Raw genomic sequence first — 15,312 nt, forward strand, 5'->3', positions numbered from 1 at the left:
CTCTCTGACTTTTTTTTCTTCCCAGGATCACTAAAAAAAAAATGAATGCGTTTATTCCCACTAGTTTGACAGACTGCGGATTTAAATGTCTTATTTTATCAAGCGCCCACAGTATACACAGTTAATCCACTTTACAGTATATCCCGTGAAATGTTTTGGCACGTGATAAGGCGTTGTATCAAATGCAATGATTATTATTAAAAGGATGATTGTGAAAGTAATTGGTATTTATTTATATATATATATATATTTTGGGAAAGGGATTTTCTTTGAGAACTGAACATGTGTGAAATGTGCTGTTTCGTGTCTGTGGCAATCAGATTGACTTGGTTTTCAACTCTAGCGGAGTCAAAATGTAATCATAAAAAATGTAGAGCCGGGCAATTGTTCACAGGTGTCAGAATTGTAGGTTGTTTCCAGCCACAAAATACACAGTCAATTCACCTTACAATATGCCTTGGGAGGTCCTCCTGATGTGAAAGGCACAATACAAATGTAAGTCGTTGTTGCTGCTGTTTACAGTATATTCTGTGAAGTGCTTTGAGACATCTCAAATGACGTGATAAGGCGCTATATCAAATTCAAGGATTGTAACCAAGAAAGAGAGGGGCCGGGAGGAAGTGATGTACACCCAGACACGGTGTGATTGCCCAAGTTTATTTACTTTATGACATACTCGCTATCTTGTAAAGCAAATGAGTTGTGTATTTTTTTGGAACCAGTAACTTTATACCCAGTTATTTATTTATACATATATATATAAAATATATACGAAAAGGACACATTGCGATTTGCATGTCAGCCTGTCAGATGATAACAGAAGTCAGAAGGTGTCGGCTAAACCTCACGCTTAACTTTTTTTTGGTATTAAAAGGTATTTAATAACAAGTATTTAATAACAATATCTTTTGTGTGGGGTTTGCCCACAAATATACAGTCAATTAATTCATTTTACAGTATATTCTATGAAGCGCTTTGAGACATCTCAACGACTTGAAAAGTCGCTATATCAAATGTAAGGATTGTTATATTATTATTATCATTGCAACTCCACACAATCTCAAAGTATAATTACACAGTAGGAATGTTTATGCACATACGCAATATTACATACGCAATATTATATATTTCAATCCCATGGGATACATTTAAATTGCAATCAGGAAAACACTCAAAGATAAGGTACAACAAACTCTAGTAGCGAGACATCAGGATAAGAGAAACAGACACCAAAGTACTGACACACCTATCCCCATATCATTGCTCTGCTCAGTAATTTCAAAGCGTGTCTTGATGCAGAATCTTGATATTTTCAGAAATGTCCTTTATCTTTTGTTTGTGCGTTTACTTTCTTCATTCCAAAAAAAGCAGCTCCACAAATTTATTTAGAGGTGTGGGAGGGGGGAGGGTGGCTGGTGTGGGGGAAGAGAGAAAAAAAGAAATACACACACAAAAAATGGTAAAACGCATTTATTTGTTTCGAAAAATACACGTTATTTTCACGTTTCCAAGTTTCCAGCTCATTTTGCATTTGAAGTATGACAAATAAAAAACAAGTCATTTTATTTACAAGAGTCTCAAAAGCTTTGGAACATGAATATATATATATACACACACATATATATATATATATAAAAATTGAATTACGCGATTATTGCTATTGTCTGTACAGTTCTCTTTCAACAATCTATCCCAGGAATTTCCATGCGTAGGTAGGAGGCATGGAAATCTCAGCTTGGCTTGGAAACTCTTAAGCACGGTGATGGGTTTCCGCATGTGTCAGACACTCGGCTGACCAAAACATTTAAAAAAAAGTTTCTTGTTTTATTGGGGTGGGGGGCGGGGGGGGGGTTGTAATAGTGTGTTTGTGTGTGTGTGTGTGTGTGTATGTGTGTATATCGTACAGATTATTCACAGCAAATTCAAGTAAGGCGGAGTGGCTTTGACGTGCGGTGGGGGAGTCTCAGTACTCTGCCCGGGGAGTGTGAGTCAGACTGTGCCTCCGAAGGTCGCAGTTACGCCGGAACACTTTGCCACACAGCTCGCAGTTGTAAGGCTTGATGTCTGTATGGGTAAGAAGGTGAGTTTTCAGGTTACTTCTTTGATTAAAGGTTCTTCCACACGTGGGACATTTGTGAGGAGATTCCTGTTTAGATTTGAAGCAAGCAAAGGATTAATCCTTTTTTAATTTAGAGTAATCTCCTATCCCCCCCACCCCACCCCCTTTCCCCTCTCTCTCAAAACTGTATTTTACACCAGAACAATACAATGTTGTTTTCTTTTCCCCCCCACACACAAAATACACAGTCAATTCACTTATAATATATCCTGTGAAGTGCTTTGAGACGTCTAAACCACATGATAAGGCACTATATCAAATGCAAGAATTATTATTATTATTATTATTAAAGAAATAAAATGAAATGCATTCCCAAGTGTGGTTATTTTAGCAATGTCGCCACCAAGATTCTCCTGCCCAGGAGATAATACACAGAAGATACGAGATGGGTCACAATGTTTGGTTAATTATGAACAACTTTAGTGGAAACGCAATTTTAAATTTGATGCAAAGCTCCTCCAAAAATAGTGGCCTCGCCATAACATTTAATCCATAATAATAATAAGCATAATAACCATTTTAGGCAATATTGGTTATGTATAATATTGCAATATTGGTTATATATAACTGATTATATATAATACAAAATATTGGCCGCATCATAACATTTACTGCCATAATAATAATAAGTATAATAACCATTTAATGCTATAGTAATAATCATTATCATCATCACTAAATGCAATCAGATCCCAGGATGCTCACCAATTAAATGAGTGTTACTTAATAGATATATATATTACATATCTTTTACTAAAGGTTAAAATACTGATCTTACCTGCATGTGTAACGTTTTGTGAACAGCTAAAGTTCTGGACTGACAGAATCCTTTCCCACATTCTTGGCATTTGAAAGGTTTCTCTTTGGAATGAATATACCTACAGATGGACAGAAAGGTAAATCTTCATCACACGTCCACACAACACACACACACACACACACACACATGGTCCAGTTAATCTGCACATGGCTCAGGGTGGTGTTGCAGTCATTGCTGACCAGTGGTTGGGCTTCACTGTCAGTGCATTGAAACCTGTGCAGTTCCCCCTCTGACCACTGCAGAGACTCGAGGCGGATCAGAGCCGCGTTGCAGGCGCTGACACAGCGCCCCCTTCAGTCAGCGAAGTGCCACTACACCCCCTTATCACCTTCACACACACACACACACACACACATGGCACACACACAGATGGACACACATAAGCTCTGTTGCATACAGAGAATTCTTCCCCCCCCACACACATCTATATACTCCCACCATGTCTGTAGGACAGGTAGTCTATTTCACCACCAGATGCACTATTTTTTAAATATAATTTAAACAATTGCCCCGCGTTCCCCATCCAATGGACAATTACAATAACAATTGCAGTCAAAGCTTCAAGGTCATAGCTGGATTTTGAGAGGGAGGGGGAGGTGACATCATCTCATAAGAGTGGATAAATCGTTCATATTCTGATGAGCTTCTTACAATCTTTGCCTATATAGACCCCTGGCTCACCAATATATATATTTCTCTTTCTTTACGACTTATCGCCCACGAGTGAGCACCAAAAAATGTTCTGATTGTTCAGTGAGTGGAATACTGCTTCACGGCATTTTCGCATTAGGAGTTTCAACAAACGACAACGATGATAACCAAATAAATCAGTGGGTTCCTCAAACCGTGAGCACAGTTCCCTCCCCTTCAAATCTGCACTCCCCCCAACCTAACCAATGTGCTTCCCTTCAGAGTCCAGCTCCACTTTCCTCTGATAGAAATACAGACTGTGCTAGCATTGCACACGTGAACAAAACCATGGAATGTGATTTTGCAACAGGTGTTTTGAGGACCCAGATATGCATCTCCTGACCATTCCCGACTTAGTGGCACAATGTGTGCGACTAATGGGTCACATTCAATTAACCTTAGCCCTTCGCTTTGAGATGTTTCCATGCACAATGTGCTAATAAAAATCCTGAGTTGCTTTCTTCTGTTGGTGCTAAAGTTTTCTTGTTTTTTCGTTTTCATGTGCGTGTGTCTGTGTGAGTATGTTTGTGTGTGTAATTTTGTTTGTGTGCATCATATATTTGTGTGTATGTGTGTATATATTTTTGTGTGTATAGGTTTGTATATATGTGTGTGCAGGTTTGTATGTATACATTTGTTCTTGCGTGCATGTGTATGTATATATATATGTGTGTGTGTACATATCTTTATGTATATTTCTGGGTGTAGTGGGAGATGGAGGAGAGAAAGGCTACAAACCTGTGGTCCCTCAGATGGTCTTGTCTCCTAAATGCTTTGTGACAAATGTCGCAGGTGTAGGGCCGCTCGTCTGTGTGAGTCCTCTCGTGTATGAGCAGGTTGTAAGATTTAGTAAAATGCCTGCCGCAGAACTTGCAGATGAATTCCTTTTTGGTCTTGGAGGGCAGCCTCCCCCTGGAAGGTTTCCTGTCGGGGGACAGTTTGCTGACCTCGGCGTGAGCGCCCCCTACGCCCGGGCTCAGCTTGGCAAAGTCTGTGGCCTTGGGCGGGTCCTCCTGCGTGGCCGCCAGTGCCAGGTTGGCGAAGTCGAAGCGAGGTCGCTCCTTCTGGAGGGAAGGTACCACGTGGGCCTGCTTGGGGTGGAAGACGTGGGCGGCGAAGGGCAGAGCGGGGAAGGGAAATCTCCCGTCCATGAAGCCCTGGGCGGCTGCCATCTCGGTGAAGGTGGACCTGGCGATGCCGTGCACGTGCGGGTAGCCCAGTGTCCACTGGTTCATGTGCATGGTCTGCACTGTGCTCAGTCCGTACAAGCCCTGAAGCTGGTCCACAGCCGAGGGGAAGGTGTTGACGGCCTGCAGGAAGGAGTAGTTGGTCAGTTGGAGGGGAGGGTGCAGGGGGATCGGGGCTGGCAACGTCTTGCTTCCCATTTCCGTCCGCCGATCACCGTTGAGATCACAATCCGGGCGTCCGTCACCAGAGAAGTCAGTCCTGAATTCTAAAGCTGGTGCCTGAAAACAACCCCAAAAAAGAGAAATTACCATTTTTGAAACCGTATCATTTTGGCCTGTTAAAGAGGCAAATATTTCTTGCATCCTCACATCACCATATATTATAATCATAATAATAGTAATAATCCTTGCACTTGAAATTACACCTTATCACGTCGTTGAGACGTCTCAATGCACTTCACAGGATATATTGTAAAGTGAATTGTCTGTATTTTGTGGGCGAAACGCGGTAGGCAGTTATGCAGAGCAGTGTCCCACAAACAGTCTTGAAGCGAGAGACTAATTTTGTTCGGGACACCGGGAGAGAGAAATTCCCTTCTCTTTTCAAACGGTGTCACGGGATCTTTAACATCCACCTGAACAGGTAGACAGGACCTGGGCTCAATTTGAAGGACAGCATCTCTGTACAGTACAACGCAACCCCAACACTGCATCGGAGGGTCAGCTTAGATTATACGATTTCAAGTTCGATGCGGGGCTTGAACCCACAACCTTTTCGCTCAGAGGATATGGGAGGGGGGTGGGAGGAAAACACATGGGGTGGGGGGGCACGAATAAAACTTAAAGGGATACAGTGGGCCTAATGGCCTCTTTTTGGGCTGTAAAATTCTGATTGGTTGGTTTCCACTTTGATGGTAAAATAATCGTGTCATGTAACCTTAAAACAAAGCCCCCCCCACCCCCCCAGACTTGCTTTTACAACAGGAGGCGTTTCTACGTTCAAAAAAACAAAATACAATATATATATATGTGTATATGTATGGTTGCTATAATGCAGCAACCAATATTGCACTCCCCACACACCACCCTTAAAATTGTCACACGTTTTAAACTGACTTTGACTTTTTTTTGTGTGTGTGTGTGTGTGTGCACACAAAAAAAATATCACTTTCACACAAAAAAACAGTGAGGCTGAGCAGTTTGGTTGTTTTTCGAGCCTGTGCACAAGTCACTGCGTCAAACCCACAAGGGCAATGCAATGCAAAGAGCTTTTAAATGAGGAGGAGATTTAATGGCTCACCACTTTAACTTTACGAGCTGTTCCAAACAGTCAATAAACACGCGAAAAACACAAATAAATCCGAACCCTTTGGAAATGCAGAGAGGAAAATAAAAGCCCACCCCCACACACACACAGATACCCTCCCTCCACCCTCCCAGGTCTGTCTGCTTGGCGCACATCACCTAAATCTAACCTTACACATGGCGTTATAACACCTCTCTTTGCAAAAAAAAACCTCAAGTTGTAATCTTTCATCCAATTCACTTTACTGTATACCCTGTGAAGCGCTTTGAGACGTCTCAACGGCGTGATCAGGCGCTATCATTAAATGGAAGGATTATTATATATATTACACATATATATATCTTGTGTCTGTGTTTGAAAACACACGAATGACCACAAATCTCTCACTCACTTAAGGATGTGTAAGATGCCCCCCCCCCCCCCAGGGCACAGGATAGTGCATCTCTCTCTCTCTCTCTCTCTCTCAAAGACCAGAGTATATTTTTTCCTCTCCAGGAGAAGAGAAGGGTTTGGAAGGGGTCTGTGACAAATGGAGGAGGGTTTTATAATGTCATTTTATGGTTAATAAGAATCATAATTTTGCATTGGATAGAGCGCCTCATCGCGTCAAATGTATACAGCGTTGTGAAGCGAATTAACTGACTGTGTATCTTTATGGGCGAAACTTTGGGGGGAAACTGGGGGGTTGGGGGGGGGGGGTGGTGGTGGGGAGAGAGAAAGCTGAACTGGTTATTTTTTTCTTCTTACAAGAACAATCTCGTCTATCAAGAGAATTGAAAGGCTGGAGGAGAGAGAGAGAGAGAGAGAGAGGCAAGAAGACATCTCAAATACAACATGTTCCACTCTATCCTCTCCAAAACCTCTCTTAAAAACTGTGCTTTTTTTTTAATGCTGATGTTTTAGCTGAAGATTTAATATATATGTACACATATCCTTATTGGTGGGACCATTAAAGACACCGGAGAGGGATATTTGGGTCTCCTCCACGCCGTGGGAAACAACCAACTTAAAAGAAAAGTTAAATATAACAGTGCGTTTGTCTCGTCCCCATTGCATTCGGGTTCGTATGTGAAAGCTTTTTACGAAAGAAAAACAGCGACAGAGAGAGTCTCACTCACTCACTCACTCATTCACTCACTCACTCGGGTCTTTTCCACCCGTACTAACAAAACATCTTGCAAACAGCACACGCCACTCGAGAGGGGAAGGGGGTCCTGTCTCGGATTGCAACTGAACTTCTCGCCTTCAATCGCAGGGCTTAAAGGGCATCGATTCCCGTCGTCGATTCTCAGCCACAAAACAGTGGCTCCAAAATCTGCTTCGAATAAAGTCTCTGTCTGGGTTCGCTCGGTAAAGCCATCAGGTTTCTCGGGCGAGGGAGCACAGCAAAAACGAAACAAAAAAAATATATTCTTTTTTCCTTCCATCCCACACCCCCACAAAAAAAAGAGAGAGAGAGAGAGAGCGTTAACAGGATGACTGATATTTTCTGGAGAGAAAAAAAAAGGTCTTGCACTGTTGGGTTTATTGAATAATAATTCCTCTCACACTCTCACACTCTCACACACACACACACACACACATTCACTAATTTATTTATCTCTCCTCCTCTTTTGAAAGGCACTATGTACCAAAAGTAAGGATTGTTCTGGTGGCGAATATTATTACCTGCACTGAACTGCCAGGGTTTGTCAGTGTTTTGGAAATTAAACTTTTTTTGGGGGGTGGGGGGGTGGGGGGGGGGGATATGTTTCTCGTTTGGTCTGTGGGCGTTTGCTTTGCATCTATTTATTCCTCCTGGGTCCTTCGAGCTTGCTAACTAAACCCCTGCAACCCCCCCCCCCCCCCCCCCAACGTTTATATCTACCAGTTACTGCCAAATAAAGACACCCCAAATTGGAAGTGGTGGGTGCAACACGAGAAAGACAGTGTGTGTGTGAGTGCGTGTCCCACCCCCCTCCAAAAAAGCAGAAGTATTACAATCTTTTCCACGATCATCACCTAATAGCAACGAGTATGATAAACCTTAAGATGCATTCATCTATCTATCTATATATATATATTTATTCTCTCTCTCTCTCTCTCTCTCTCCCTTTCTGCTTGATCTTCAAATGCTGTTATTTAGATGTGTTCAGTCTTTGTTTTAATCCCTAGTTGGGTGGGGGTGGGGGTGGTGGGGGGTGTTGTGGTGGAGATTATTTCCTTGCAAGAAATCAGATCACCCACCCCAAGCCAAGGCCGAATTCCCTTGCACTGACCTGGAAGAATGGGGTTGACAAGTCAAGTCCCTCTGTCTGATTACATCTCCCTGTTAAAAGCGTTCAGTTCTCCAGAGATACCCTCAACCCAAACGATTAATTGTGCTTATCAAATCCCAACACCACCCCCCCACCAACCCCCAGCACCTGGTAATTCACTTTGCAAGCACCTATTACACTCTTTCATTGACACCATCACATCCCACCCCCCACCCACCACCCACCACCACCCCTTAAAGGAAAATCTCAATTGCATTTAACCAGTCCTACCTTTAAAAATCCGGTTCAACCACATCACACGGAGCAGAAATTAAGAAACAAAAACCTTTTTTTAAGAAAAAAACACATGCGATATATTCCATTTGAGTACCTTGTTGCTGTGGGGCGAACAGACCTCGGAACAGACCAATATCAGTCCAATCTTTTGAGACGCCTCGACAACGCGATAAGGCGCTGTATCGGACGCGAGGATTATTATAATTATTATTAAATCGACAAAAGGGGTTTTGGTCGCAATGTGAGGCTTTGCACGTGGCTGACAGGTCAAACGACTTCCCTTTTTTGAAAGCAAACGTGAAACACTTGGTTCCGTTTGAACCTCTCCATCCGTTTGTAAATGATTTGCGTCTTTATTTGTGGGTGTACTTTCCTCCGAAAGATGCGCACAGGAGCTGCACTGCAGAGGGTAAGGTCTCAAATTGATGAGACAGACAGAGTCGTGTGATAGCTGGAAAGGTACGGGAGAGAAAGAGAGAGAGAGAAAGAAAGAGAGAGAGAGAGAGAGAGAGAGAGAGAGAGAGAGAGAGAGAGATCCTTGCAAATTGACACACAAAATGACACTGTGAATTGTGTTTTTTTTTTGTGCGCTGTGAGAAGAGCTTTCGGAGGTTAATAAAAAGGATCCCTGGAGTTATTGAGAGGTGTGTGACTGTCAGCGGCTTTTTCCCTTCCATTGCAAAAGCAACGAAGCGAAACTGGAGGTTTTTTTTTAAAAAAAATCTGTAGAGAAAGAGAGAGAGAGAGGGAGAGAGAGAGACTTTCCCACCGACTCGTGTCTCTCTCACTCCAGAGCCTCCACACAGACACATTCACACACACACACACACACAGTCTCTCTCTCTCATGTGGGCAACATATCTCACGTTAAAGCGCAAACTAACCAACACATAGACCCCCCCCCACCCCCCCACCCCAAAGTCATTCAGAGGCGCAGGGAAAGCTCTGTAAGACTCCCGCAAAAATAGCTTAACATTAAGGTCCTTTTTTTAAAAAAAACTGACTCTGCAAAGACGACAGCTCAGAGGAGCAAATGTTATCCATTTCATTTAATCTTTGGTTGCAATAAATAATAAAGATTTAGCTTTTTTTTTTGGTTTCAATCTTAATCCATTTTATATTTGGCTGACAATCCCCCCCCTCCCACCCGGATAAAAAATGGTCAATTGGTCAATTTGTGGGACATTGATGGTCAGCAAATTGACTGCCACATTTGCTCACAAAATACACAGTCAGTCGATGGTTGTAGTTTTTTCACAAAAAAACGTGTTCTGCGAAGTGAAGCGCTTTGGGGATGTCCTCCCGATGTGAAACGCGCTCCAACGAATGTAAGGATTATTATTAATTATGATGATTATTGTGTGGGGATCAGGAAAAAAATCTCATCTCCCCCCCAAAAAAAGAAACACACAAGGAACTCGTATAAGAGAGTGATTGTTGACTACACAGAGGTGTTGTTGATCAGATTTTCCAGCCAACTCCTCTTAACACGACTGAGTAACACAACCACAACTTGTCTTAAACAGAGTGGACTAACGCCTGACTCTCTTAACGCAATAAATATTTTTATTTATTCATTCACACAGCGATTCCAACACTCACTCACACTCACACACTCACTCACTCACTCGCTCACTCGCTGATCCAATATTTAGATTTCAAACCAGATTTAAAATGCAAACACCTACACAACGTCCCATATCCCACATTTATGAACAGGATAGGCAAAATGTAACCCAAATGAACACCTCCCCCCCCCCCCCCCCCCCCCCCCCGAAACAAATTGCTTTACTCGGAGAGATGTCCTTTTATTTATAACTGCGTACCGTTAAATTAAAAAAACACACAATTTGGATAATTTCGTCCCAGAAATATACAGTCAATTCACTGCAACATATTCCGTGAATCGCTTCGGGACAGCCCCGAAGACCTGATGAGGCGTTATATCAAATGCAATGATTATTATTATTATTATTAAACATTATGTTAGATCTGAACAGATCGTGTCATTTGAAATTCGTTAGTGTTTTTATTTTGCGTTTCCTTTTTCCCTGTGATGGCATTTCTGATGCCAATGGGACTGTCTGAACACCCCCCCCCCACCCCCCCCCCACCCCCACCCCCAGTCCTGACCCATCCGACTGCCCCAAAACGCCTCTCGATCTCTGTCTGGATTTTGCGCGGTTCAGTTCGCAAAGCGAAACGTGAATTAGGGCCTCGAAACAGCCACAAAAAAAAAGCAACGACAAAACGTCAAAAGGGTTTGATTTATTCCAGACTTTTTTCGTGATGATAAAAAAAATCCCCCCCCTCCCAGAAAAAAAACAGAGACGAGATCGAAAAGTATGTACTCCAGTGTTTTATATCAACGTGAGATCTTTTTCTCTCTCTCTCTCTCTCTCTCCTATGTGTGGGGAAAAAATAGTGTGTGTATCTGTGTGAGTGAGTGAATGTGTGTGTGAGTGTGAGTGAGTGTGCAATCCTCAGAACAGCTGTGAAACGGTGAACCAGACTCTATCCCGGGTTAAATGGGCCCTAATAAGTCTACCCTTAACTCCTTTGCACGTAGAGCCGAGTGGATCTCATTTATAACAGCGAGAATTCACTCTCTCCCCCCTCCAAAAAAAAATAAATTAAAAAATCCCAATTAATCTTTTCCCGGTTTGCAGTTAAGTGCTGAGCCCACGGGAATTAACTAAACTATTCTCAACTTCATCCAATGTGTCGGATGAGATCTTTCTCTCTCTCTCTCTCTCTCTCTGTGTGTGTGTGTCTGTCTCTCTGTTCAATGATTTTCTTTTTCTCTCTCTTCCCCCCAAATCCAGAAGGCACCTCTTTGCCCCCAATATCGTTTCCCAGACCCTACACTCTCTCTATCTGGAGGAATGCCTTCCATCTCATCTCGTCGAGAAACATTGCAGGACACGCAAAGGAAGAGAGAGAGAGAGAGAGAGACAAAAAGAAACGAGATCAAAAGGGAGAGCGCACACACCAAAAAAAATCACCGACTCGGTTTAAGAAAAAAAAACGCAGCAAAAAAAAAATAATGCAGAGAAAAAATATCTTTTTTTTTCCCCCCCCAAAAAAAAAAAATTATTTCTGTTACGAAGTTTTGCCGATTGACCCGAAACCACGAGAGTTCACAACCATCGCCCGACGTGGAAATTCACACTGGCGACTGTGTCGGTCGATGGTCGTGCAACGGGCTCTGGCGGATAACCGGTCAGTGTCGTGCAGGAGCTGCTGCGGTCCTCGCAACGCGTTCAAATCAACTAATAAAAGGCCTTTTGAGATGTTATATGTACGGTATCTATTTTATATGCGTAAATAATACACATTTATATGGAGGGAAATGCGGATCAGGGCTAAACATTAGGATATTTTATGAATGGAGGTTGGACCACTCATACACATTGACACAGACCCTGACAACTCCAGTCTCACCGAGTTCATAACCTCTCTGACCGTGTGTACTCACTGAGTTATTGTTTGGAAAATAATAATAATAATAATGATGATGATGATAATAATAATAATAATGACAGCGGTGGCAGTAATGCCCTTTAGATTGTAGATGATGATCAATGTCCTTTTAGCTCTTCGTTAAAGATCCCATAGCGCTATTTGGAAAGAGAAGGGAGTTTCTCTCTCTCTCTCTCTTCTGGTGTCCCGACCAACAAATCCCCCAAATAAAACTGGTCCCTCACTCCATGGCTGTTGGGGGGACGGGGGAGGTGGGGGGGGGGGGTCGCCGCTGTGCGCAAATTGTCTCCTGCGCTTCGCTCCCCCCAAAAAGTAAGAGGCGTTTCACTGCACTTTGCAGTGTATTCGGGCTGTGTGTAGTTTCAGCTCTTTGGGCTTTTTTGTTATTATAATAATATATATATAAAAAAAATCAGACAACGTGTGGGGTCACCTGGCGTTTGCCTTCTCTCCCCTCCCGCCTGCCAGTCAATATGCAATAACCCCGACCCCGAGTGAGTGAGTTACAAGAGCGACTGCAATTCCGAGCCAAGACAACCCCAGTTCCCATGGACTCTGTCACCACTAAGCTTTGCAAGGACACCCCCCCCCCTCCCCACCACCACTCCCCACCCCACTCCCCACCCCACTCCCAACCCCACTCCACTCCCCACCCCACTCCCCACCCCACTCCCCACCCCACTCCCCACCCCACTCCCAACCCCACTCCCCACCCCACTCCCAACCCCAGGCGTAAATAATTTCAGAAATATGCTCTTCGATTAAAAACAAGTGGGAATCCAGAAAGAGAGAGAGAGAGAGAGAGAGTGTGGGAGGGAGGGAGAGAGGGAGAGAGAAAGAGAGAGAGAGAGAGAGAGTGTGGGAGGGAGGGAGAGAGGGAGAGAGAGAGAGAGAGAGAGAGAGAGAAAAGAAACTCCAGGGGATGAGAAGGAAACAGCTGCAAATAGGAGAGAGGAGAGAGAATACATTTACAAACCAATTTTCCCCAATTCCTTTCTCAACTGCAGCTCTCTCGGGTTTGCACCCAATCGGGGGCAATGCGTTTGGATTAACGCGACCCCTCCACGGGATGGGTGGCTGTTTGTAAGGTTTATTTTGAATGCATTATCGGTATTTTTTTTTAGGGGGGGGGGGGGGGAAGGTCAGATCGGGAACGTGTCGCTCTCCCCACGACCTGATAGAAATGCAAAGGCGAGGAATGCTCTGACTTTGAACGATTTAAAGAAAAAAGTTGAATTTGATCATATATAAAGTGTTACATTTGAGGGGTTGGGGGCTGGGGGAGGGGGGGGGGCGCTGTGGGGGGGGGGGTGGTTTAACAACCAAAAGGGACACAGTATTGGGTGGGCTGTACAAGCGAGAGGAAAAACAGAGGGAGGGTGTGTGTGTGTATGTGTGTGTCTGCGGATTTTGCTCACGTTACTTTGAGATGTGCAAAGGTTATGTCGGCCTCCAGATGTCTCTTCCTGACTCCCATCTGATCGCCAGTGCTATACAGTACATGGGGTGGGGGGTGTGTGTGTTGGGGGGGGGGGGGTATCTCAGTCTGTTGGGCAAAGCAAAGGGTCGCTTCTGCTCATGCGATGGTCGAGTTACAGTAACGAAAGCGCTTTCCCCATTTCCTATTATTTTGGGCCAAAACTCTTCTCTCTGCAGAAACCTCTCTCACACACACACACACCCCCCCACACCCCCCCACACCCCCCCACACCCCCCCACACACACCCACACACACACACCACATCCCCCCCCAACACACACACCCACACACACACACACACCCCACACACACAACCCCCCCACACACCACAACCACACCCCCACACATACACAGCCCCCCCCACACACACCCACACACACAACACCCCCCCCACACACACACACAACACCCCCCCCCCCCCCCACACACACACACACACACCCCCCCCCCCCCACACACACACACCCCCCACACACACACACGAAAGGCGGGGGCCTCGCCAGGACTGCGAACTGAATTAGTCAGCGTTAAAGTGCTTTGGACATTTGATTTGCAAGTTGTGTATTGGGGCGCGAGGGCAGGTACTGAGGTATCGTTAACTGGACTGTGCCGCTCGGAGTCCCTGTACCTGTCCGGGACCAGTGACACGAACCCCATCGCTTCACAGTGTAAATAAATACCTCTCTCCTCCCTCTCTCCCTGTATCTCTCCCTCTGTGTGTGTGTCTCTTTCTCTCTCTCTCTCTCTCTCTCTCTCTCTCTCTCCCTGTATGTGTGTATGTGTGTCTCTCTTTCTGTCTTTCTCTCTCTCTCTCTCTCTGTGTGTGTCTCTCTTTCTGTCTCTCTCTCTGTCTCTCTCTCTCCCTGTGGTGTGTGTGTGTGTGTGTGTGTCTCCCTCTGTGTGTGTGTGTGTGTCTCCCTCTGTGTGTGTGTGTCTCTCCCTCACACACACTCACACAGTTAGCGCACAGAGCCTTATTAAAAAGAAAAACACATCTCGACAAATGGACGTGCAATTACATTTATTTTCAGCTTTGGGATTAAAAGTAAGACCCCCCCCCCCCCACCCACCCCCACCCCTTCCCCCTTGTTTTGCCCACCCTGACAGACAAGGGCAGAGTCTCTCTCTCTCTGTGTCTCGCTGCCTTGATCCGAATCAAACACTCCACTCTCTCCAAGTAATTTATCCTGCGACCTCTCTTCAAGTTGCTGCACAGTTGTTTGGCACCGATGGGTTAGTTTTGATCACAGACACACACACACACACACACATATATATATATACACACACACATAACCAAAGCAAAATCCTTACCCGTTTGAAACGATGAATTTCTCCCCAATTGTCCAAATGCTTCAATTCAGTGGAGGGGGCAACTGTTAAAGGGGGGTTGGGGGGGTGTGGAGGGAGGGAAGGAAGGAAGGAAGGAAGGAAGGGAGGGAGGGAGAGAGGGAGGGAGAGGGAGAGGGAGAGGGGGGGTGGGGGTGGGGAGGGGGGGGGTGGTGGTGTAGATGAAGAAGAGAGAAACCGTATAATGATTTAATCCACAGTTGTCAGAGGAGGAGGAGGAGGAGGAGGAGAAAAAAAAGGCAACGAACAATCCACGAAGCGATCAGTTAAAAAAAAAAGTTCTCCAACTTGTCCTCACTACATACTGCGTCAAGTGGAGGGGAGGGGGGGGGGGGGGGGGGTT

General features: G+C 44.6%; 1 protein-coding gene across 2 annotated transcripts; it reads right to left on the reverse strand.

Moving 5' to 3' along the window:
• Positions 1–1,850: 1,850 nt before the first annotated feature.
• osr2 (odd-skipped related transciption factor 2) lies at positions 1,851–15,004 on the reverse strand. 2 transcript variants are annotated; one of them, XM_042332041.1, is made up of 4 exons: positions 14,934–15,004; positions 4,368–5,095; positions 2,898–2,997; positions 1,851–2,064 (listed from the first exon to the last, which is right to left on the reverse strand). In XM_042332041.1, exons 2-4 carry the CDS (start codon positions 5,012–5,014, stop codon positions 1,990–1,992), a joined length of 822 nt encoding a protein of 273 aa, XP_042187975.1. In that variant the 5' UTR covers positions 5,015–5,095; positions 14,934–15,004; the 3' UTR covers positions 1,851–1,989. The 2 variants fall into 2 exon arrangements, with proteins under 2 accessions (XP_042187975.1, XP_042187974.1); XM_042332040.1 differs by having other exon boundaries at positions 1,851–2,146.
• Positions 15,005–15,312: the final 308 nt, after the last annotated feature.

Source organism: Callorhinchus milii, unplaced genomic scaffold, assembly GCF_018977255.1.
Source record: "Callorhinchus milii isolate IMCB2004 unplaced genomic scaffold, IMCB_Cmil_1.0 Scaffold2, whole genome shotgun sequence".
NCBI lineage: Eukaryota > Metazoa > Chordata > Chondrichthyes > Chimaeriformes > Callorhinchidae > Callorhinchus > Callorhinchus milii.

Bases quoted from the DNA above. Each gene is read 5' to 3' on its own strand.
- osr2 (XM_042332040.1), bottom strand. From the start codon at position 5,014: ATGGGAAGCAAGACGTTGCCAGCCCCGATCCCCCTGCACCCTCCCCTC. The intron at 2,998-4,367 runs GTTTGTAGCCTT...GTCCATCTGTAG, and splicing joins GACCATCTGAGGGACCACAG to GTATATTCATTCCAAAGAGA. The intron at 2,147-2,897 runs GTAAGATCAGTA...AAATCTAAACAG, and splicing joins ACAAAACGTTACACATGCAG to GAATCTCCTCACAAATGTCC.